Source organism: Rhyacophila brunnea, unplaced genomic scaffold (assembly GCF_057557595.1).
Source record: "Rhyacophila brunnea isolate RB1 unplaced genomic scaffold, BYU_Rbru_1.0 scaffold_9, whole genome shotgun sequence".
NCBI lineage: Eukaryota > Metazoa > Arthropoda > Insecta > Trichoptera > Rhyacophilidae > Rhyacophila > Rhyacophila brunnea.
The window spans coordinates 27,532,134-27,556,405 of record NW_028233361.1 but is presented as its reverse complement, the minus strand read 5'-3'; the positions used below and the strand labels follow the sequence as shown (position 1 = coordinate 27,556,405).

The 24,272-nt window shown below is 32.6% G+C and overlaps 1 protein-coding gene across 2 annotated transcripts; it reads left to right on the top strand.

Moving 5' to 3' along the window:
- Positions 1-2,874: 2,874 nt before the first annotated feature.
- Positions 2,875-15,494, top strand: LOC147063470 (uncharacterized). 2 transcript variants are annotated; one of them, XM_085959738.1, is made up of 5 exons: positions 2,875-3,034; positions 6,985-7,141; positions 10,885-11,110; positions 11,873-12,014; positions 13,347-15,494. In XM_085959738.1, exons 2-5 carry the CDS (start codon positions 7,011-7,013, stop codon positions 13,847-13,849), a joined length of 1,002 nt encoding a protein of 333 aa, XP_085815864.1. In that variant the 5' UTR covers positions 2,875-3,034; positions 6,985-7,010; the 3' UTR covers positions 13,850-15,494. The 2 variants fall into 2 exon arrangements, with proteins under 2 accessions (XP_085815864.1, XP_085815865.1); XM_085959739.1 differs by lacking the exons at positions 2,875-3,034; positions 10,885-11,110; positions 11,873-12,014 and having other exon boundaries at positions 7,031-7,141; positions 13,347-15,175.
- The last annotated feature ends 8,778 nt before the right edge of the window (positions 15,495-24,272 follow it).

The window sequence follows — 24,272 nt, the reverse complement described above, 5'->3', positions numbered from 1 at the left end:
TTTCTTATTTTATTACTTATTGTATTATTACCTCACATTTATCTGTATTATGAACAATGTATTATGATATCATATATTATGAACGCTTTGAATTTATAATTTGTTATGTTCATTACATGATGGATTTTTGTATTCGTAAAATGCACACGTCGCATACACACATGAATGGCGTGGCCCTGTTTACGCGTTTATTTGTTTACTATTAAATTTTCGTTAGAAGTAGGTAATAGTAATCGTGTAAAATGTTGACAGCCGCTGAGTGCAACAAATACAAAATGAAGTTTTGCGATCGGCAACAGTGCTGCCAACCGTAGTATAATTATAGTATTTGTACTATAATTTTGGTCCGCGTACTATGCACGATATAAAATAGGTATAGTACGCCCAAAATACTATAATTTTGAATATCGGAAAAAATATGTAAAAAGTACTAAAATTTCGATATTTCCGTTCGATAAAATGGTGAAAAGTACTATAACTTCGCAATCCTATAAGAAGATTTGGAAAAATGCTCGAAAAACGTAAAACAATCCCTGAATTTGGTTTAAAAATGAAATTTCTTGAATTCTTCGGTTTGCATTTTTGGTCGGAAGAGGTACCTAAGTAAAAAGGGTTCTCAGAGTTTCTCAAATTCTCCGTTATTTTTTTCTGAGAAACAAAAAACCTATACATTTTCAACAGATGACAACGCGTACTATATTCTTTCAACAAATCGTCACCGTTTTAGCAAAACCATCTATGTGTCACTTTTATCAAAAATGACTTTTAAATACCAAGTCATTCCTTATTTTTTTCTCTATAGGCCAGTAAAATGATCTATGTGTTGGGTAAACTCGCTCCGAAGTTATTTCAAAAAATAAAAAACAGCTATGTGTAAGGTTCAAAAACCACGTTTCACAAAAACAACTATGTGTATATTATAGTAACATATAGATAGTATTTTGATATCGAGAGTGTAATGTTTTTTTACAGTTTGGCTACACATTGTTTGTTTCTATGTTATATGCTATGCATTATGGTCTTGCACGACGGTTTGAAAGATGCTTTCTCAAAAAGAGAGACAGGAAATATTCAATAATTTCTGGAAGATGCCTACATGGTCAATAGGGTATAGGCGAGAATTAATTTAAAAGTTGGATAAACAACTACAAACATATCGATGACAGTGGCCAATTGAAAGCAACAATGACAGGTAATAAGAATCTGACTGAAGATAAATAATTGGTAGTGCAACCAAAAATCAAAACGGAGAGATTTGTGGAAAAATGTTACATTATGGTTGGATATAATTCCAAAGTTCCCAGCCATTATTGCAGAGAAAATACCTCCAGGGTGTATGTGGAATCGTGTTTCCGATCCAAAATAAAAATGCATGATGAATATAAAAAATGGTCTCTGGAAAATGGTCATAAAGCAGCAGAATATACACCAGTATATTTACCACCAAAAAATCAGTATCCACCAACCACGTAAAGATCAGTGTGCCATCACTGCCATCTGCTGTAGTTATAAAATGAAGAATGTTTCAGAAATGGAATACAATAGCCACATTATTAAAAAAAAAAAAAGATGCTAGAAGACCAAAAATGAAATGAAGGAGAGTACCAGAAGTATTACTGGACGGTTAGTAATCACAATGGATCTCCAAAGTGTGCTGCTATGTCCAAAACACAGGCACAAATGTATTATAAACAAAAACTGCAACTACACAATTTCACCATATACATTCTTCATAATGTATCTTCTAATGAATTTGTCTCATCTCATCGAAAGCAGGACAATACAATGAAATAATTCTAATATCGGATGGGTGTGGATATCAAAACCGAAATAAATTATTCGCTACTGCTCTAAGTTATATCTTTAGAGAGAAAAAACATCGAGATTCAACAGCTTTTTCTGGAAAAAGGCCATACCATGATAGAGGCCGATAGTGCACATGCCACCTAAGAAAAGTATTTTAAGCCTCCAATATATTCACCATCTGATTATATAGCACGTATGCGGCTAGCAAGACCAAAACAACCTTATAAAATTAATGTCATTGATTTTTTAAGAATTATGGATAAGATTAAATCTGGATTAAGTTCAATCAGACCAGGAAAACGAATCGGAGATCCTGTTGTATATGATATTAAAATGTTACAGTATCTACCAGATGGAACAATCTTTTACAAACTCAACTTTATCAGTGCAACCGTTTGACTGCCTTTGTAATATATATAATGAATCATTGCACATATCGCAGTCGAAATACATACATCTTCAGGAATTAAAAAGTGTAATAGAGAAAGATCACCACTATTTCTACGATAACCTAACATTTAAACCTGCTAATAGAAAGTAAACGAACTTATAAATATAATATCATCTCACTATTGCATTAATAATTAATAAAATGATATTGCAATTTATCACTAACGAACGCACTATGTATATTTCAACTATTATTTATGTAACAGTTTTTCATGAATTTATTATTATTCACATTTTGATGAATAAATTAAACTATGTGTATTTACAAAACGGTCAAAACAACTTATGTGACATCACAAACTGTATTTTTATTATTTTTGTATTAAAAATAAAAGATTTTTGTAAACAAAATAATAATCTTAGACCATTTTCTGATTATAATAAAGCATTCTTCATAATTTTAATGTTTAAATGTAACATTATTTTTTTATTCAGTTTTATCCTTCTCCTGCACAATTTGAGAAAGTGCACATAGATGGTTTTGCTAAAACGGTGACGAAATACTATAATTCCACTTTGAAAAGATGGCAACACTGATCGGCAAAGTTAATGTCAGTATTACGGCGTCAACTGAGAACTACACTTTATTTTGAATTTTCATCATTCTCTTATTGACAATCTAACGATTAGCATTTATCAGAGGGCTGTTACGTATTCCATATTATCTGTGTGAATTTATAATACCTATATCATTGTAAACCAGTAAAAATTATATTACGGTTACTGGATTTAAGTAAAATATTTATTTACCTCGTCGGTGTACTTCTTTATCAAAGTCGTAAGTGTTTTTTGTAACCATATTACCTACCTATAGTCCTATAAGTTTGTGCATAGGTATTACCTACTCTCACTGTGTATTTCACCATACCAATTTTAAACTTCTAGATTTGATTCGTATGTCACCAGCACTCAGGTTTGAATCCAATCATACTTAGGTATTTTATCTGCTTGCATTGTTTGTTTTTATTATATTTATTGTCAGGTAGGTACCTATATTATATTCTGGCTTAGTAGGCGAGGCCATGGTGAAATATTACTTAACAGTGTGTAAGTTTGAGGGGAACCCCGGGATCCATTTTTAACATACCTAGGTACATAATGTTGCACCGAATGTGCGAAATTGACTATTAGGTACATGAAATGGGCAAAATTTTGGCTAATTCATGTAACAGTCAAGCCTGTTGCCTTATTCATTAATTAGGTAAATTTTCTGCTGAGTACATGAATTCGCCAGGGTATGGAATTCTTGAACTGTCAACATGACAGAAGAACAAGTAAATTTAATACGGATGGTTTTATTAGTTATAATTGGACATAATATAATATTATTATTATTAGGTTAGGTTAGGTTTTGTAATTCTGAATTAAAGTATTCAACTGAATGTCCATTTTGAGGTTAGCTATCAAGTGTAACAAACTATCGCAAACATTCAATCGACCAAGTACAAATCAAATCACGAAAATACTTTTCAATAAAATTCTTCCGTTATCATATTATAGTTCTAGATTTTTTTTGCGCATAGTAAATGGATATGAACGTCATTGCAGTTATTGATTGGTATATTTTTATATTATAATCAATGACATTTGACACATTTGTTTAGTTTGATTAGTTGCAAAAAATACCACCGGAGCGCGATCATCTATTTTGACCATAGATAATATATGTACATTTTGACCAATGCATGAGCATTTTGATACATTTAGTTTAGTTGCAAAAAATACCACCGTAGCGCTACTATCTAATTTGTCCAATACATGAACTAGACAGAAAAATTACTGCCGAATTCACACACTCTCCAGATATCTTGTCTAATTCATGAATAAGGTAACGGGCTTGCATTTTTCATGAATTAGGGAAAATTTTGCCCATTTCATGTAATATTCAATTTCCCACATTCGGCGTAACACATACATCAAAGTTCATAATAATTATCTTTTTAACAATACATTAAATGACATTTGTATTGACGGTGATTTAATCTAGAAACACATTATAGGTATCAGAACATTCAATAATAAAAACCATAGACTAATATACTATAAAAACTGACAACCTACATAAACATTGTGTCAATTAATTGTTTTACCTATGAAGGTTCCTTCCAAACCACTGAAATCAAAAATACGTGAGATCTTGTTGACTCGAAAATGTGAAAATTTACTGAAAATATTTTTTTTCTATTACTCGTTAAGTTGATTGAGTGGTGTGATGTAACTTCACATGATTTATGTAATCATTTAAATTAATATGTACCTATTGGGTATGTAAAACAACGTTGCACGTTCTTTGCTTGTTGTACGAGCTTATAGCGCTTGTACACGTGCATGGATTTACTGGCACCAGTAGTGTGTAAATTAAACTATCGCGATAAGTAACAGTTTATAATATATAAAAGTGCCAATTGCCTCGCCATTATTATTCTTCAAACGTAAGCGAGACGTGTTGTTGTCATTGTATGGTTCTATTTGATAGGTTGTGAAAATTGGTAAACGTCAAAATGTAGTTGATATTTTTTCCGACAGGTTCGTCATTATCGTGCTACTGCACATGCGCATATGTCATGCAAGTTCCAACTATCGTATATAAATTTAGAAGCAGCTGAACTTTTTTGATCCACGCATGCAATCTTACAACTTGCACGATAATACGTGTTTGCACGTGAATTTTCTTATTATGGCTGTGATAATACAAACTGCTAGCAGTAAATCCATGAATATGAAGTTCCGCTACTGAATAATGACTACCTTTATTTGGATGATAAGAGCCATTTAGATTGCGATATCCTGTGGCAGGAACATTGTATCCATACGCGCGGTGCCAGGAAATAGCTGATAAGAAATATTCTGCAATTATAATATAAAATAATATGTTTTACAGGATAAAAATAATAATTAGTATTACCTTATATGTGACACATCATTTCAATAGATAGTCTTTCTGCTTTGTCCATGTTGGCTTTTTAGCTGGAGCATTTTATAAACACTTCGTAGTACTTTCATGAATCCCCGTCACTTGCTAGTCTTCTTGCATTTTCTCAGGTCATACCATCATCCCGTCACTCTGAAGAATCCACTATGTAAATAATTTTTGCCGACTGAAAGCGGCGTCAGAGATTGACTTAAAAAAAGTGACGGATCAAGTTGAGACTCTTGTGAGGAATCTGTAGTACGTAGCTGAGTCATATCTAATGTCACATCTTCACCATCGATGTGAAAAAAGGCGTAGTCGTATCTCTTCATTTCTTACAATGTTATTCCAATAAATTCCCAGTATCCTCTTAATTAGTTGTTGTCGAAACGCAGTATACAAGCAACCGCTTTGAGGCTTTGTAAGATGCAATAACCCACTATCATCAAGCAGCACCGTCAGAAAATGCAACTGTTGATAGTGCGGCATTTGGTTTTGAGAACTGGGATTACCATTAACCACACTTTCATATTATAACTGGATGAACCATGTCAAAAATAGAAGATCCTTCATAAATTAGTCTGCCCATAGAATTCTTAGTCTGCCAAGGTCTACAAGTGCAAGTTTCATTCATTGTAAACGGATAAATACATATGAATGTGGTTGAAAAATATACACTACCTATATTGCGATAAGTGTTCAACTCCGTGTTCATGTTTTTATGTCATTATTCATCTGCGTATGGTTCATATGTGGTATTTTTACACCAAGAAATATGCAAGGTTCCTACATGGTATTGATTTAAGCCGATAACAAGAAAATAGATAAGTCTATTCTGAAATTCTAATCCAAATCAAGATAACATTGGTTTGGTGAACATCGATCATTGTATATAAATTGTTCAAAAGTTGTATCAAAATTGTTTCTGAACATTTAATATGCTATGATACAAATGGTCTTGTATTCCCGACGCAAATGGGAAACACTGAACATAGTATACAGATGTTTTTGGTCTGGTCTAGGCTTAATACACCAATCAAATGTGTCTTATCATTTTTAAACAGATTACGGTAAAAAGCGTATTTAAAGAAAATGGTTCTTTCTCAGTGTTGCTGTTACCCTGACGTTTTTCTATTTGCAATCCATAGTATGAGTGCCGTTTTATGTGAATATCTTAGAATAAAGGTTTAAAGTTCTAACAGACAACTTACACAAATTTTACATGATTTTTCGACTAAAATGATAATGTTGAACTGTAGTATTATTGGCTCATCGTGACGGACTGTCGTTTTATATTCTCTGCAAATTAGCAAAGAAATGTCATAGCATTATTGTGAAGTTCTCTGCAAATGAACCTGCAATGGGAAGTCACTTGTAGACAATAACTGAATCAGTGGATCAGTGGTTCTTTTTTTTTGCTTCAATTTCAAACATATCTTACACATAGAATTATGTGTGCATTAACTAATTTGTTGAATCTGAAATTATAGTGGAATGTCATAGTAGAAAAGTGTGAAGTTCCCTTCAAATGAACCTGCAATGTTAAGTCATTTGTAGCTAACATCAGACGTTCTTTTTTGCTTGAATTTCAAACATTTAATAATGCACTAAATAACCAGACCGACAGACAGTTACATAAGACCAACGGAGTGGGACTTTAATCTCACATCTCTATAGAAGAAGATTTTTTTAACATCTTTGGTCTAAACCCTATCCGCATAAATTGTCTATGGTCTGCCATATAAAACAATCAATAATAGTATGTGGCATAGTATTGCTTACTTAGTTGTAAATTAATTCTGTATTGTTCATTTCAGGTTTATATTCATCTTGAGCTGTAGGTATGGCGAGTAACCCAAAACAGGGATTTGGAAAGCCTCCATCCTCGCAACCTCAAAGAGGAGGGAGGAATAATAACAATGGTGCAAATAACAGGAGTAGGTCTCATAACCGACCATCAACATCAGCAGGCGGGTAATTACAGAATACATTTTTTTACTACTAAAATGACAATAGATTGGAGCATTTTTATTTGTTCAGAGAGTTACTAATTCTAAGATTATATTATACTGTATCATTAAGCCTCAATTACATTGCGCTTCTTTACGAACTGTTTATTGGCGAATTTACAATCTGCCTGTAAAGTCGCCCAGTGTAATCATCGAATAAGCTAATAAGCAGGTTGTAAACACTCTACCAAGAAAAGTTGAAAGCCGGTCAACTTTACACGCTACACGCGGCGTGTGGGCCTACTGCATCTGCGCAGTAGAGCGCAGTACCAACCTCCCGGTAAAAAAACGAACTACGTTCTGTCAAAATAGTCGCTGGCTTGTGGCTTCTCAACGAATGGAAAGTTTTGTGTGTAATCATCAAATCGCAGTAGCTGAATCGCCCGCTTTTAAATTCGCTAATAAACAGCTCGTAAAGAAGCTCATTGTAATTGAGGCTTTAGACTGAATTCTCCAAACACTTGCATCATTTACTGGTCTGTGTATTGGTCATTTTGAACATATCCATCAGTTCGGCATTTGTTATTGATATGGTCCACGATTCACCTCCATAGCTACCGTATGGATGATTGTTTATAACTTCGATATCTTATTTTATTTATGTTCATTCCTGCTGGACTTACGGTCGGATTTACCGGTACTCTCAGTAAGCGCAAGAGTAGGACCCCATGCTGCTAAGTGTGCCCCAAATTCAGGAGTAAAAATAATCAAATTCTTGGCAGGAATGTTTTGAAAAATATGAAAATGCTGTTTTTAACCCAAGTTTATTTATTGCAAAGAATGAAGGCAGCAAGTAAATTAAAAACTATTATGCCCGAACACAATATTACCATCATGTCATGCGCTGTCATCTAACGTGATAGAATGTGATGTAATGTAATGATTTCAGGCCATTATCATCTCTAAAATTATTTTTTTTGTCATATCACAAAATGAGTCATTGAATATTGAGAGAGGTCACTGTTTAACAGAGTTTATAGATAAACTCAAATATGATCCAAAAGACAAAATACAACAAAACATAAAAATATATTCAATTATACTGATGACTTGATGATTGTCGAAACAGTTATCATAGCATTGAACAAAGCCGGCCCCTATAAATTGTTTTCATATTAGAGCCATTACATGTCACTTATGTGTGATATTGTTGAGACGAAGAAAAATTAAAGCATTCAAAATTGATATACCTACACATCTACACACTATGAGGAATTACAAAATGCAGGTTTTTGCGCCATTTTTAGGTAGGTCGGTAGTTAAATTTTGTTTAAAATATATTTTTTTTTTTATATGAGAGCCGTTAAGACGGTACTTCAGTGTAACGGCAAATAATTTTCAAATACAGGTGCGACGAAATTTTGGACTCGCTGGCAATCGGAGAGCGAACGTCGAGCTGTGAACACGTCAATTTGTTTCGTGATGATATTAATTCTTAAATCGTGTAAAGATGACTAAAAAACGTTACCCATTTACTTGAAAAAGAAAACATGTCAATGAATATATTATTATTGTTAGTAATAGAACATTTAATGGACGCATGTTGGATTTATATGACAAATTATATTTCGTTCGGCACGCGTCATTTGCACAATCCGCGCATCGCCTAGCCACGATCTTTTTAGACCATGCCTCGACTGAGGTATAGCCTTAATTGGTGCTGCGAGTAGGGCCCCTGAATGGTTAAATCCGCATCTGGCTGGACCTGAAGATTGGTTATGAGAATAGAACTTTCGTGTTGGTGTTATAATAGAAAATCCTATATAGCGCAATTCGATAAGCATTTCATGTAACAACTACTAGTTAAAATCGTCGTAAATCAATTAAATGCCCGTAGCTTAATTGGAAAAGCATACTGGCGAGTATCCAGTAGGTACAGGTTCAAGTCCCGTCGGGTGTCGTATTTTTTTCTACAAAATGATTTTTTCTAATATGCATACATGCAACATGCATTTTTTATAACATGCATACACATGCATGAGATGTTTTCAAATTATGTATATTCAGTATTTATAGAATGTTACATTCTCAAATATTGTGTCTTTTATTCGTTGAATAAAAAAAAATAGTTTATTTAGAAAATCCTATCACTGACCGATTAGATATGCCCATGTACGTAATAAATTATCTCAATACAAAAAAAATCCCCCTTTGATTCAATTGGCGATACGTTGATCAGTGCTATGGATAAGATTGCTGATAAGGATGAGTCAACAAAATAAACCGGATGTTATATGTACGCAAGTCGATTGTCTAGTTATTTGTTTGTACATAAAATAATATACGATTTTTGAATTTACTAAAATATTTTTTTTTTATTCAATTTATTAAATTATGAAAATACATAATTTTTTATAACCTCAGATAATAGTACCTACATAAAAAGAAAGACCGACCGAGTGGGATATGAATCTCACATTTTTTCGTTATCCGGATTGGTGCTCTCCCTATTTTGATCTATATTATTATATTTCACTCTAATATGCGCATCATCGGAGGGTATTCCAAAACTTCGCCAAAGTAAAGCCGCCAATTTTATAAACGAATTGAAACAATGATATCACTAACACAACTCAATAACCAAAATTATTTATGATATCTATTTATACTTGTGAAAAATTATTATTTTTTTATTCCTTACGGAGAACGTCCAAGATTTAATATTAATTTTTATTATTTATCTACATCTAGAATTTAGAATTTCATCTACATAAATAATATATCGATGACTAATTATTATGACATACTCTTTTTAAAAAAAATCTTAAACACGGTTGTGTCCGCGATAAATGATATCTCTGTTCAGCCCATGATGATGCGGGTCGTGATGTCGTGAGTATTATCCGCAACCTCTGTAGGGCGTGAAGTCATTAAATTCGTAGACGTGAAATTAGTATACAGAAGTCACATTAATTACATTGTAAATAATTTGTTTAAGACATACATACGATTCCATACAATTAGTTTCACAAAGGTTTCGTCTAGGCATAGTTTAGATTATTTTTTGTATTGTTTTCAAATTGACATTGAATGAAAAGGTTCAAGAAACTTCTTTGGTTTTCATACAATAATAGTATAGTTTTAGTTACGTATACAAATATTCCTTCTGACTGACATCCTAGGGTGAGAAATATGTGGAGATAATAATATAATCATTGTAGTAAACCATCCGTCATCCGCAAATCTATTATCACTCTAGTTAGATACATAATTGCCAATGACATTTGTTTTCTCTAGTGCGCATGTGCATTACAAAAATACGTGAATAATTTGTTAAAATGCACAATGCGCAATCAATGGATTACCTTGCGATAGATTCAAGTTGCGCTGAGTAACCAAAGTGATGACTACTCACTAATTTCAGTGTGGTAGATTGAACTCGTTGAGGGTACACTTAATAAAGCTGCAGATCCACTGCTGGATGAAGGCCTCACAGTACTGACTCTCTTCTCAGCTGGTGTCAGTATATAAAAACAAATATACAGATTTCTCTTGTTTAACTCTCCATTTTAATGCTTATTGTCTGACTCAGATGCTCAACTCAACGGCTCTCGCCTGTTCTGTTGGCCAACTGACAACTGATCTCTACTTCTGTCTTCAAAACCTAATACATTTTGTCCACATTTCAGTTTGTTGTATTTTATGTTATCCTGATCCTATTGATGTTGCGAAAACACACTTTTAATGTCTTTTGATATTTGCTTTCAGCTCAACTGCGACAACTTCCAACTTGTCGGTGACGTCTAGTGTCCTAATGAACACTTTGGAGTGTCCGGTTTGCTATGAAATAATGCAATCGCCCATCTTTATGTGCGAACGAGGACACAACGTATGTAATTCATGCAGCAATAAGTTGCCAAAACCAGTGTGCCCAAATTGTCGTGGGAAAATGAGTCAAATAAGGAATTATGCATTGGAATCCATCATAACCGAGGTAATTACATACATTCATCCTAATTTGAGAAAATAATTCTGATACACGTGTTACAAAACATGCTGCATTTTGTTTTGGCCTTGTGTGCGTGATAAATTTTGTAAGCACCACTCCTGTACTGCAAATCTGTGTTTAGTATAGGTTATTAGTATTTTTTTTTAATCTGGTTTGGGACTTTCTATTTGGAAGCCTGAAACAGTTGTTGTTATTCTGGTCTGAATTTTTTAAATTGATATAAAATAATACTTCTTACTACTGAGCTGTCATCAGTTTATAGTTAATACATAGTTGTCAATCTTTTCCTCCCTGGAGGATGAGGACGAAATACAAAATGTTAATACTAAACAAAATTGTGCCACAGGTGAATTTTTTACTGTGTATGGAACAAATTTATATGAAAAGTATACCTTCTATACGTCACTATATAAGTAAAGACAGTGGAATTCTCTAGTTATTATTCCCAATAAGAAAATACTGTAAATCCTCAAAGATATGTACCAAAAGAATAAGCAACTCCGTGGACGATAGATTACAGTTATATTAACAGACTCGGAATGGTTAATTAACCAAGTGCCCAACTGATTGTGTCCTTGCTTTGGATTAAACATACAATATAAAAAAACAACATGCAATATGGGATTCGGACTCACCCTCACAGCTTGAGAAGTGGACATTTCACCAACAGCTTCGTGAGGCATGATTATTTTTGTAAATGATATAACATTTAATAAATTAGGTAAAAATATATGTTTTCATCAACAGATTGGTGTTAAATGCCATAATCACCTTTATGGTTGTGGGCATGTCTCAACCACTGATAAAGTAGAGGCCCACTTTCAAGATTGCTCCTTTCGACAACGCTTGTGCCCCGTTGGTCTCGTCTTCAAAAATTGTTCCTGGGTTGGTAAGTGTAATTCGATTTATGTAATATCGTGTCTTGCTTGGTCAACGAAGCGTCTTATTTCATGTCATGTCATTTCAATCCGAATTGAATGATCTTGACATGCTGTTTGACTCAACATTATACGTGCAAGTACGCTTCTACGAATTCTTGGGATAAGAATCATTTTTTTTATGTATACTCTATGTTTCGTTATAGTGGAAACGCTTAACCACTGATATGCGCGCAGATGCAATTTCTTCTCGTGGGCAAGAAGTGTTTATTGTTTATGTTCGCTATTGAGGGCTTTGTTAAGATCGTGGCTGTTATGTTAGTTTTCTGTCCAAATTATTGAACACTAAAAGTTATGTGGTACGTTAATAGTGGATAGTATTCTTGAATATGGTTTCATTATATGGCAGTCTTAACTTTATTTTAGTCCAGAAGAAATTTCTTCGATGGCTTTCAGTGGCGAAGGGTGTAGGTAGGCCGTGGAGATTGACAAAAATAGTGCGCACTAAACTAATTTTGTTTTCATTGAACTAAGAATACAAATTGCAGATACATAATAGATAAAAGATAAAAATATTCTTCTAACTACATATTATGATTTGGTTTAAGAAGGGCTCATTTAAAAAATATTTTTAAAACTAACCAACATCTCTAATTTGTATTCTTAGTTCAATGAAGACAAATAAGTATGACTGGTAACATTTAGTGTGCATTATGTATATCAGATAACCACAGCCTACCTCCACTCTTTGCCTCCAGTCTTTATTTTAACATATATGTGTAAATATATAGAACATCCTTTCGATAATTCTTTAATGGGTATTTTCTGACAATCTTCCTTCAAGGTAGGCTCACTTTTCACAATATTAAAGCTCAATCACTTTTGCTCTTAAAGCATTTTTACCTGTTGTCACCTGGGAAGGTGTACTGATCCTTATTTTCTGAAAAAGTTGAAGTTGTATGCACCTGTCAATTGTCTGCGTGGCTACATTCTTGACCTCTTCTGGATCAAAATTATTTATTCGTGTTTGGTTATATAGTCAACATGCTTACTGGAGACGTAGACATTTCTGTTTCTGTTCTTTAAATCTAAATCTGACGTTGAAAATGCCTTCAATTAATAATTTGTTAGGTTCTATAATAAAGTCACATAAACATTTTTGTTCGATAACCAGCATATGAAATCGGATCTCAAGCAGAGATGTCTAATATAGTCGACCTTATAACCATCATCCAACGTTATGAAAGTAAACCCAGACAGAATAGAAGAACTACCAAAGGGTTTCCCTGCTTACCGTGTTGTCATATGAGGTGTTCAATTAATTATTTTCATGTTATTTTCAGGGAGTCTTAAAGATATTTTGAAGCATACGCGAGAATTGCATCCCAAAAACAGTTTGCTAAGAGCCGGCCGACAAACTTTGTTTGAGGAATTTTCAGTCACGGTGTTCCAGCAAGACATGCAAATTGTCAACCTGAGCGAAGATCTCTTCATTTACCACGTGAAGATTGATCCGGCTCAGAAAGCTGCCTATTGGGCCATTCAGTACATCGGAGACAGAGAGCTGGAAAACACGTGGAAGTATGAAATAGCCATTTATAAATCAAACGAACCGACGAAGAAAATTTCTGCTGTCGAAGTGTGCCATTCGGATGTCGAAAGTGTATCAGAGTTGTTTAAGAATGGAAAATGTGTGGGAGTTCCCCTGAATGTCTTGAAAAATTTTATATTTGATAATAAGAAGTTTACTTTCAAGTTCTACATTCATAAAATTCGGTCTGCTATGGATGTCGATGATTTGAAAAAAAATCTTCCTTCAAATCAAAAAAATAAGTTTTCCGACTAATATTTTTATGTTCATTACAAAAAGTATGCCATTTTGTTTTTAGGTATCGTATTGACTTAGTAGATTGCTGCAAATATTTAGACTACGCATGATGAATATTTACAGTAGGATTGCATGCAAAGCAATCGTAGAAATGCACTTCTTGCTGCAGTTGCTGTAACTGGTTACTGCGACACTGAATTTTACAAGTAAAATAAATATGTGTGCCTTTTTGTATTTTAGGCAATCTTTATGTGCGCATGTACCATGATTGTTAAAATAATAATATTATCTATTGCACAAATACCTATAGCTTAAAGCATTGAGATTTTCGGCAAGCTGGAATTGTTTATCTCAAGAATATTAAATACCTACAGTGAAACCACAATTTTACATTCTTGAAGGGAATGTAGATAAAGGGCAAACGTAAATTGGTCTGGATCATATTATGTCAATGTGTTCTTTCCCCTTTTCAAGAATGTTCTTTTTCTTTTGAACCGACAATGTTTTTTTTTTAAGCAATGACGTGTCTGGAATTAATTTCAATGTCTTTCATTGAATTAAACATGGTCAAATAATTTGAATGTTAAAAATTTCAGACTTAAATTGCGGAAAAGAAAAACATAAAATCGGGAATTAAATGTACTAAAATGGACTGCAGAAGCTACATGCAAATGGATGTAAAATCAGGGTTCCTCTGTATTACAAATATTTTATATAAAATTGTTACTGTGAAAGTCAATACGGTAAATACTTCCATGTCACAAGGTTATAAGCTATATTGTCAATATAATACATATTATACTTTCAAAGTAGTTCTCACTATATTATCTTGTTTGTGTAAAACTGATTGTTTCACAATATAGATAATAAAAAATTTAGGATGCGAGCAGTTGGTTATTCAGTTTTCCTTTTACTGTTTTTTTTTTGTAATTATTTGTCTTGTGATCTTCATTTTGTTATTGATAATGATAAAATTATCAGATAAAATATAAATCATTATGTGTGACAGGTATGACCAAAGCAATTGTTGATTGATTGTGGCATTATTTGTAATTACTTTTTAAAAATTGCATTTTTGTATGCTCTGTGATTTACATTTCTAACAAATTTTCCATAAATTGAGCATTGTGAATTAAAAAATACAGAAAAACTACAATATATAACAAAATTAGTAGTTTTTATGCTTTTAAAAATCAGCATTTGTAATTTAACACATACTTAAGTAATACATTACATTTTGTATTTCGTAATTAGAATTTTTTTCGTTTTTTTGTCCCTTCGATTTTAAATTAACAGGGTTTTACTCTATACCTTGATCACTTTCCAAATAAATATTTACAAAAACATTCCAATTAAAATTTTTCCCATACGTATACTGTTGAAAAACCATATCAATCCGATGTTTGGTCATTTAAATTGTGTCATAGGTTTGTCAATGGGTTTTTTGGTTATTTACATAATAGTTTTTTTGCTAAAAGTCGATTATAATAACAAATATGTTGACCACCTCTGATGTATATCGATGCAGTGATGTTGAACTGTTGCTAATTTACGTTTGACAATATTATATAGATAGAACATTGTTGTGTTATACACATAACATATTTGAGTATCTTTGGCAGTGAAATAAATATTTGAGTTGTCTGCAAAACTTAGTCTGTTCAAAATGGATTAAATTAAATTAAAGTAACAATAAATATTGACCGTTTTGTTGAATTCAAATATAGGATACATTTTGTTCTATCCAAAGACAATATTGCTGTATTTAAAGCTTTGTCACTGTAGTCACTGTCAATCGTGGTACCAATGCTGTATTTCGAAAAAGTTTTTGTCTTACGCTTTTTTTTATTATATATTCCTTACCGTGGCCAGCTGTCAACTGTCAGCCATTTTCATTTCAAACATGTGAATTCAATATGAATGTTTTACTTAACCAAAGGTTGTATGAGTCGTGCAGATCCGGTATACAGATGCATGTCAGCTTTTTTGGAAAATTTTCAATTAAACATCATGCAATGTCTACGGAGATGATCACTTGCAACAGTGCATAGTATAAGTATTCCTACAGTAGTTGATCTGTATTCTCAGTTGTCGAGTTTTTTCGCATTACGTTGAAATCAAATGAAAAATTTGACTTAATTATGTTGACTATTTGAATTGTGAGATTATTCTCAGTAATTTATATTCAAGGATAAAATCCAATATGTTACGATGTGAAGTGCCAATTCAATGTGCCTTGATGACATTTTCAGGACTGTTAATTCAGTTAATAAATTATGAATACTTTTATCAAATTTAGTACTGTGATGCATGGTTACAGATCCACCAGTATAAGTTGTCCACTGAGTGAGGGCGCCACATGCTAACATTTGACATGTCATTCGATACTTCTTATACTGTGATGAGCTTAGTTCTAAATTTGAACACCTGACGATTTATGATGGTATATCTGTAGTTTACAATGAATGGCAGGGAACTGTAATATGATTTCGAATCGAGAGTTAGGTAATATAAATAATAATGTACTTAATTTCGGTCAGGTAAGTCAAGAGTGAAACATATTTTATTTTGATACAAATTTATGTCAAAGCGCTGTTATATGGTAATTGTACATGATTGTTGAACTGATTTTTAACTTGACTAAACTGTCGGGCTCGAGGTTACAACAAGCTCTTTCGACCTGAAATAAAATAAGACTGCGGAAGTTACATTTTTAATGGAATCATGTTCGTGTTGGAAAGATCGAAGGATAACTGATCTTTTCAGGTATACGAATTCAGAAGCGCCTATGTTATTTGCTTTCATTAAAACGGCGCGGATTTCAAACAAAATTAAAACTGGCTCTGCTTTGGTCAAATAATCACAATTGCAAATATGTCAACTCACGTGTTACTGGTGCATTATTATAGTGCATACATAACATACTGTGACTATTTTCTAAAAAGATTTTCTGATTTGAAAAATAACTACTAGGCAACAATGTTATGAGGATCGAATTTCAATGAAGCTCCATTGTAATAATCCAGCATCTAGTAAAATTTCTTTCATGGCTTCTTAACAAACTGATTGTGGAATGGTTTTGAAAATTTGACTGTGATTGTTAATTTAGGATGCCCATGTAAACGTGGATTACATTAAGTTTCACAAATAGAATGGTTATCTTAGGAAACAACTGGGTTTGCAATGATTTGAAATGCTTCTATGAATATTTTGATCATATTCATGTTGTACATCAAGATTATATAAGCATGAGTTTCAATCAAGAAGATTTTATATGAATTACTGATTTTTGAAATTCTATTAGGGATTTATAGTTAGGGAGTTACCGGTAACGTGTTTACTTGTTTAGAACTAAGGTCGCGCCAAGGGTGTCCTCTCCCCGTATGCAGGAGTCAAAATGCTACTCTATCAAAGATACCGATTCTCTATGAAATACCAGTTGCTAAATAAGCCGATAACAATCTTTTTAACGATGTTTTTAGCACAAGTTGGTATTAATAATATGAGAATGAATCTTATAAAGATTTGACATATCGATGTTGGTAAATTTTCAAACTGCATAACAAAATGTGATTGGAAATCAAATAAGAGATTTTTCTCTCTCGTTATTTGACTGTCACCAGGGAGTTGTTCACCTCATGCAATACCTAATTATATAATTATGTATTTGCAATTGGTGCGTCGTTTTTTATATTTTTTTATTATTGTTTTAAGTATTTTTTTCACATTTTATTTTGTGTGTACTTGATAAATTGAAGTAATGCGAATGATGAACCAAAGTTAAAAAAACCAATTTATAAATTCACTCTTTACCAGGTTTCATAAACAAGTGAATAACTGGTCAATTTACATTATCAGGAATTAAATACAAACAGCAAGATCAATAAGTACTATGTACACACATAATAATATATTATTATAGGCTTTAAACATAAGCTTATTATCATGTTGAACGTTGTAGTCATTAAATTTGCTGTTCATAATATTGTATCATTCGCATGCTTTAAATAATTATTGTTTAAAAATATTATGTAAATGTAAAATTTGTATAAATTGTATTATTGGTGTTTTATTTTTTAAACCTCGGTATAACGGACTTCAGACAGGACTGATTAGAAATTCGGTCAAATGTGAAAATTGTTAAAAACGTTCGGTTAATGTTATACATGTTTAGTCACTGCTCGTAAACAATGTTCGTACGTCATCTCTAGCATTCGAAGTTTAAATCAGTACTAGCTGTTTAATTTGTTTACTCAAAGTGAATTAACACATTTACTAACCAATTCTATATGTATTAATTTTAAATTTTACATACTAGTAAAACACATGGTAATCTGGAAACCGACTATATTATGTAACAGATTTTCGGCAACACCCTTCTTGTCCGCATTAGTCCATTATATTGAGGTTCTACTGTATATTAATTACCCTCCATCAAGATTGTATTTTTGTTCAAAATAACAATCCCTCTTGAAAGTTAATTACTTACGTTACATTGTCCAAAAGTATGCTGAATAGATTCAATTGGGTCAATAAATTGAGACTTTATTTGAGTGACCAATTAAAATATCTTTTTTTTTAAAACTGATCAATATTTTTCCTTTCTAGCATACAGCTATTTATACGTAGGGTAACTATAGGCTTGTCATTATATATTGGCTGCGATGTTTTAGCGGCGATTTGTGAAACTACAGATTCCCCCGTACTTTCAAGTATATTTATACGCCGTCAACCCCTGCTTAAGTCATTACCACTGCATACGTCACCATAAATTTGCAGACAAGATATTATGCTGGTTCTAGAATACGATATAATATTTAAAAAAGAGAAAAATGTTTATATTTATTGGTTTTTCTATTATTATAAAAAACTATTTCTATGGAAACCTGATAAATGTCTTTTTAGAAAGTCATTTTTATTGACATTTAAAAAATTGATAATGTGCATTAGCTTTTTTAAAAGATTTAAACGTTTGAATTGAATATTGGTGCTCTATATAATTTACTCAAGGACGATGTTGTGTACTGTTGAGTACATTCTATATGGACACATTATGCATAAATAAAAATAGCTATGGGAGAGGTTATCGTCATTATGTTAAATAAAATATTCCACTGTTGGAATTTTTAAGAAATATAATCTTTGTCACACAAGTAAGTAATAATGATTCATTCAATTGTATTTAGTTATTTCTCATGAGATAACTGATACATATTATGGATATCTATTTGAAGATTAGATAGGTTCTTGTGGCCATGGAATTTTGATTTATCTAACAATACAAATATGCAGGTGACACATAATATTTTCCTTAATACACTTATTCCGTTACTTACGACGGAGATACATACTTCGGTTCTAAATTGAGGTTAAAAAAAGTCAGCATAAATAAAATTAATAGTTATACATTCAAAAATCAATTAACTATTTATTTAGTTGAGTTAGTCGCAAATGTAGAATGTCATAAATTGAGGTCATAAATATAAGAGTACGTCTTGTACATTTATACTAACCTAATATTAGATAGAAATAAATGACAGTATGTGTTTCTTATGTGGATTGTAGTCTCCTTCGGTGTCCACCTCCGTATAGGCCTGTCCAATACCGTTTTCCTCCAATTTTCGACCTCAAAGGTCTTCAAATATGACTTGACACTGTCTCCATCTTTTGGTCCAGCCATCTAAGGTAACACAATGTGACAGTGCAATGTGTGGGCGCTCATACGAACTGTACAACTCGATGATGTATCCGTTTCCACCCTGACTGTCATCAATGTATCCAAAGATACAAGACAGTTGGCTCCGCTCAAATGAGCATAGCACACTTTTCAGTATTAGTCTTTTTCAGGATGCAATTTAAGTGTCTTATCTTACAGTGTCTTACAACACAGTTATATTCGGTTATATTTTTTTTATATTCAGTAATTTTTCCACATTTATAAAATACCAAGACTGGTTTCGTCTTACAAAGATAGCTATTGTCTGAAATTTCTCCAAAAATAAATAACAGTAGATTTATAAATTCCACTCACCATAAATAAGTGCCATCTGTCGATTAAACCGTATACTACGCTTTGTCTGTTGGCAAACACATTGAATCTATGTTGTGGTGGGTATTTAAAAACACATCGGAAATTAATTAAAATCAAGTTTTGCACTACAATTAATAAATTATGAGTTAATTGGCGTGCGTCAAAAGGATTAATAATAAACATGGCTGTGTTTGTATATGAATGTTTATTTAGGTACTATTGAAGATTTTACAATGAAAAATAACAATGACTGAATTGATGCATTTTCCTTCAGTGTAAGGTGATAGTACTATCTACAATATTAATACGCAGAAAAACTTTATTATATATTATTACGCCCTATATATTTTATATTGAAACAATTCAATGCCTTAATAAGAAAGCCTTTTTTATATTACGTGTCTTTAAGGCAAGAGGATTGATTGTCGTGTCTTCAACTTATTTGATTTAATAATATGTCATGCTTACTGTGAAGCTTAAGTGTCTTATTGAAGATAATATTAAACAATTACCAATACAATATAATGTTTATTAGTTTTAAGATATATTTGGTTTTGTGGTGGAGTTAGGTTAAAATAATTATATTCATTAGGTTTGTTCCTGCTGAAATTAATCATAAACTGTTTCTAGTTTGTAATTTTTTACATGCACATGCGTGAACCTAAAACGGTTGGCTGATTATTTGGAAAATCCTAGCTTATATGGATCGCTAGTGTTTTACCTAAAATATGTTAGATGCATTCATTTTTGCTTATATCTGTTATAATGGGTGCCTGTTGGCAACAGTCAGAGTTATTTGAAAGCATTTCGAGCTTCTTAGCATAAACTGATATCTGACCGTTTCAAACCGTTATGTCCACAATTGAGTTTGGCGGGAAAAGAATACAAACAGTTGTTATATGGTTGCATGTGTATGAAATGTCGGTAGAACATTCACAAGGCTGGCTGGAGCAAACCTATTATATTTCAATATTACTAATAATAATAATATATGTGAAAATTATACGCTTGTGCTTTAAAAACTGTGTACCAAAATGCCAAGGTGTGTCAAAAAGTCTTGATTCTTTCTTATATAGTCAAACTTTCTAATATTGTATTTTTTTCTACAAAATATGTCTACAAACATTTTGTCATTCAAATATATATTTGAATTTATTCATTTTATATAAGTACTTAAAATTATTTTATTACTGTAACTTGGTATTGTAAAATGGCCTTTGTCCTAATAAATGTATGGTTTTTTGAAAAAAATAACAGCTTGTTTAAATAGAACCCTTGCTTCCCAAAAGTTCAAGATCATTTTTAGGTTTGTAATAAGTTCATTTTTAGATCTGCAGGCATTCGTGTAGTGATAAAATAATGCGGGGTCACTGTTTTTTAAAATCCCAATCTCCCCTCCCCTCGCACCTTTACAGCAAACTTTTCGAGAGAGTCACAATGTCCTTTTCCTGCGGAAACATTTCCAAGATACAATATCAAAAATTGACAACCAAAGACAGTGATTATAAAGATAGGCTAAGTACTCTTATTCCGATAGGTTCGATTCCCAGTGAGGTCACAATATATTTAGGTGATTTTTCTCAAAGCCTGGGTGTTTGTGATTGTTACACTTGTATTACTAAATACACTATTGTTTCACCACACTACTGTTGTTGGACCCCATAGCCTGTTGTATAAAGAATATATATGAATACGTGTATTAATTAAGGCGCTAAGTACCAAAATAATAAAAACTGACTTTTTTATAAAAAAATTTTCTACATACCAACGCCAATAACTTCAACTATAGTCTAAGTGCCTCAAGCAAGTCAAAAAAATACAGCAAAATAATTAAACCTGTCGACGTTGTAAGTCCGTTGGCGTGTTTTATTTATAATGGTGTAAGTAGCACTGCAGTGGTCAATTCAATATAAAATAGCTGACGATGGTGTGTTGACACTTGCGAGTTCTTAATACCTAAAATTATAGAAGCTGCCGTGATTGCTTCACACTGTAAAAGTACATTTTTCAAAAGGTCTGCTTCATGAAATTTTACTACAATGACTCGGTATTTTGTAACTACAGGCAATACTACTTTTTGGTACTTAGAGCCTTATTTAATACACGTATTCATATATATATTTTTCTGATTTTTTTTTTTTTTTACTTTAGGCATGCCCAATGTGTCGGTTTTCGGAATGGATTTTGGTCGATCGCACCATAGGTCCATAGAAATTGAGTCGTTTATATGTAAAAAAACGTGTAAGTATATTCAGTTGAAAAATAATATGATTTCATTGAAATGTTGAAGGGGGAGCATTAACTATTCCTATTTTTATTACCTTAACCAGTTGATATGAAAATTATTTTAAAAGTAAACCTGAGGAAGCTGCATCACCTCATTGATCGACTTGATTATATTGCAACAGTCACAGCCTCTGGCAAAAATGACAGGAAAAGAAAATGTGAATCCACGCACCTTAAACTGAGGCATTGTATTCCTTTGCATAAATAAATGCAATGAGTGTCGAAAAGAACTCAAAAACGTATCATTTTCACGAAGATTGGGAAATTGGGTATTTCTTTGTGAAGGTCAAAGACAAGTGTTATTGTTTCATTTGTAATGGTTGGAACCTGGACATGATCATTAAAATGTTAATTTCTGAGATGAAAAATGACAGAGAATCATGATGACTTGAGTATATCTTTGTTGCAAAGTCTATAAATTATTCAGGTTTCGCTAGTAAAGATACCCCAAATTTTTCATTTTCGATTTTCATTATTGCAGTGACATCCCTAGTTCCTTTTATTTTTAGTTTCAAATTGTGCGAAAATTTGTTAAATAGCTACCTACGTATTTATTTTTATTTTCGGCTATCTTAAACAGGCAAGTGCAACTAAATTAAAAAAAAAAATGACCGACCTACATCCATACAGCAGTGTGTTAGGTACCTGAGTGTAGATCTGAAGCGCTGTTTCGAAGCCCCCTTGTAAAAAAATTTCCCTGTGCGATAGATTGCCATTGGGTACCCGTTACAATACTAAAATAGGATAGGTCGTCAGAATTTTTTAAATAAGACGTTGACAGTTCATAACGAAGTGACCAGATCGTTTGCTTCATGAAAAACTACTAAGCACCGCATGACCTGCCTACCCCCACGAGATGTCACTGTTCACACGACACGTGCGCCCTTAACAAATAGATCCTGTTTTTGGTGAATTAGTATTCGATGATTGATTAACTTACAAGACAATCCATGACAGTCTGTCCGAGCACAGTGGGGCAGAGCATAGGCGAGATAGACTTGAGCAGCATGGCTTTCACTTCAGGACAGATATTGATGATCTCGCAGTGACCTCCCCTCAGACCGCACTCGCCCATGTAGCCTTTGGAGCAAGACATGAAGCTGTTCCATTTCCGAGTATGGCTTGCCCATCTCCATTAAAACCTATAAACAATAGAGCAACATTGATTTTCATAATTTCGCGCAGTTCGCATTGTGAGTGTAAAGTGCAAATGACATAGCTCAGAGATAATTATATAAGAAACCGACCCATAAATAATAATTTAAGTGCTTAATTAAAGGACATGTAGTAATATTTATTTTGTTTCAAATTCTTTGAATTTTATAACTCATTCTATCAGAAGTTCGCGACGTGGTCAGTACTGTCCAACAACATGTTCTTGGCTACGTGTTAAAACTGTGAACTAACAATCTCCTCCTACTTTTAACTGCACTAGCGACTTCCGGTTTTCGCCTAGATCTTGTTGTCAGACAGTAATTTGACCCATTATACATCCCTCTTGTGTAAAGTGCTCAAAAGTAAAGGCTACAAATTAACATAGTTGACTTCTATGGCAAAGGGGTCTCTAGAAATTGATATTTTCCATGGATAAGTAGCCAATGAATGTCACACATCTATTGCAATATTGGTCACATGTGCACAGAAGGTCTGATGCATGTCCTATTACGGAAAAAAAATTGTCTTATCAGTACACTCGTAACTTTTAACAGTGAAATTTGCCTACCTACATTATTTTTTCGTAAATATTTCACTAAAATAATGTCGACATAAATTTTACTACTGGTTTGATAAATGCTTTTAAAAATTAATAAATATAAAAAATCTTAACACCACTTCACATGGACGTAGGTACTGAAATATGACTATATTCTAAAACATTAGAGCGAGAGGTTTAAAAGAATACTATTTTATGTAATAAAAATACTTTATGCAGTCATCAAATGTTTAAAATAAATATAAAGGATAATTAGGCTTCAAAATTATGTAAATAGATTATCTACAACGTTTAAGAAATGTCCAGGATCATGCTTTGAAAATAGCATGAAAGCTCCATTTTGACGTACGCTGAGCATGTCCCCCCTTAATGAAACTAGTTTCAAAAAAATATTTAGAAATAAGATATCA

Excerpts from the sequence above, each read along its gene's own strand:
- LOC147063470 (XM_085959738.1), top strand. The coding sequence starts at position 7,011 with ATGGCGAGTAACCCAAAACAGGGATTTGGAAAGCCTCCATCCTCGCAA. Across the intron at positions 7,142-10,884 it reads CCATCAACATCAGCAGGCGG|CTCAACTGCGACAACTTCCA; the intron begins GTAATTACAGAA and ends ATTTGCTTTCAG. Across the intron at positions 12,015-13,346 it reads CAAAAATTGTTCCTGGGTTG|GGAGTCTTAAAGATATTTTG; the intron begins GTAAGTGTAATT and ends TGTTATTTTCAG.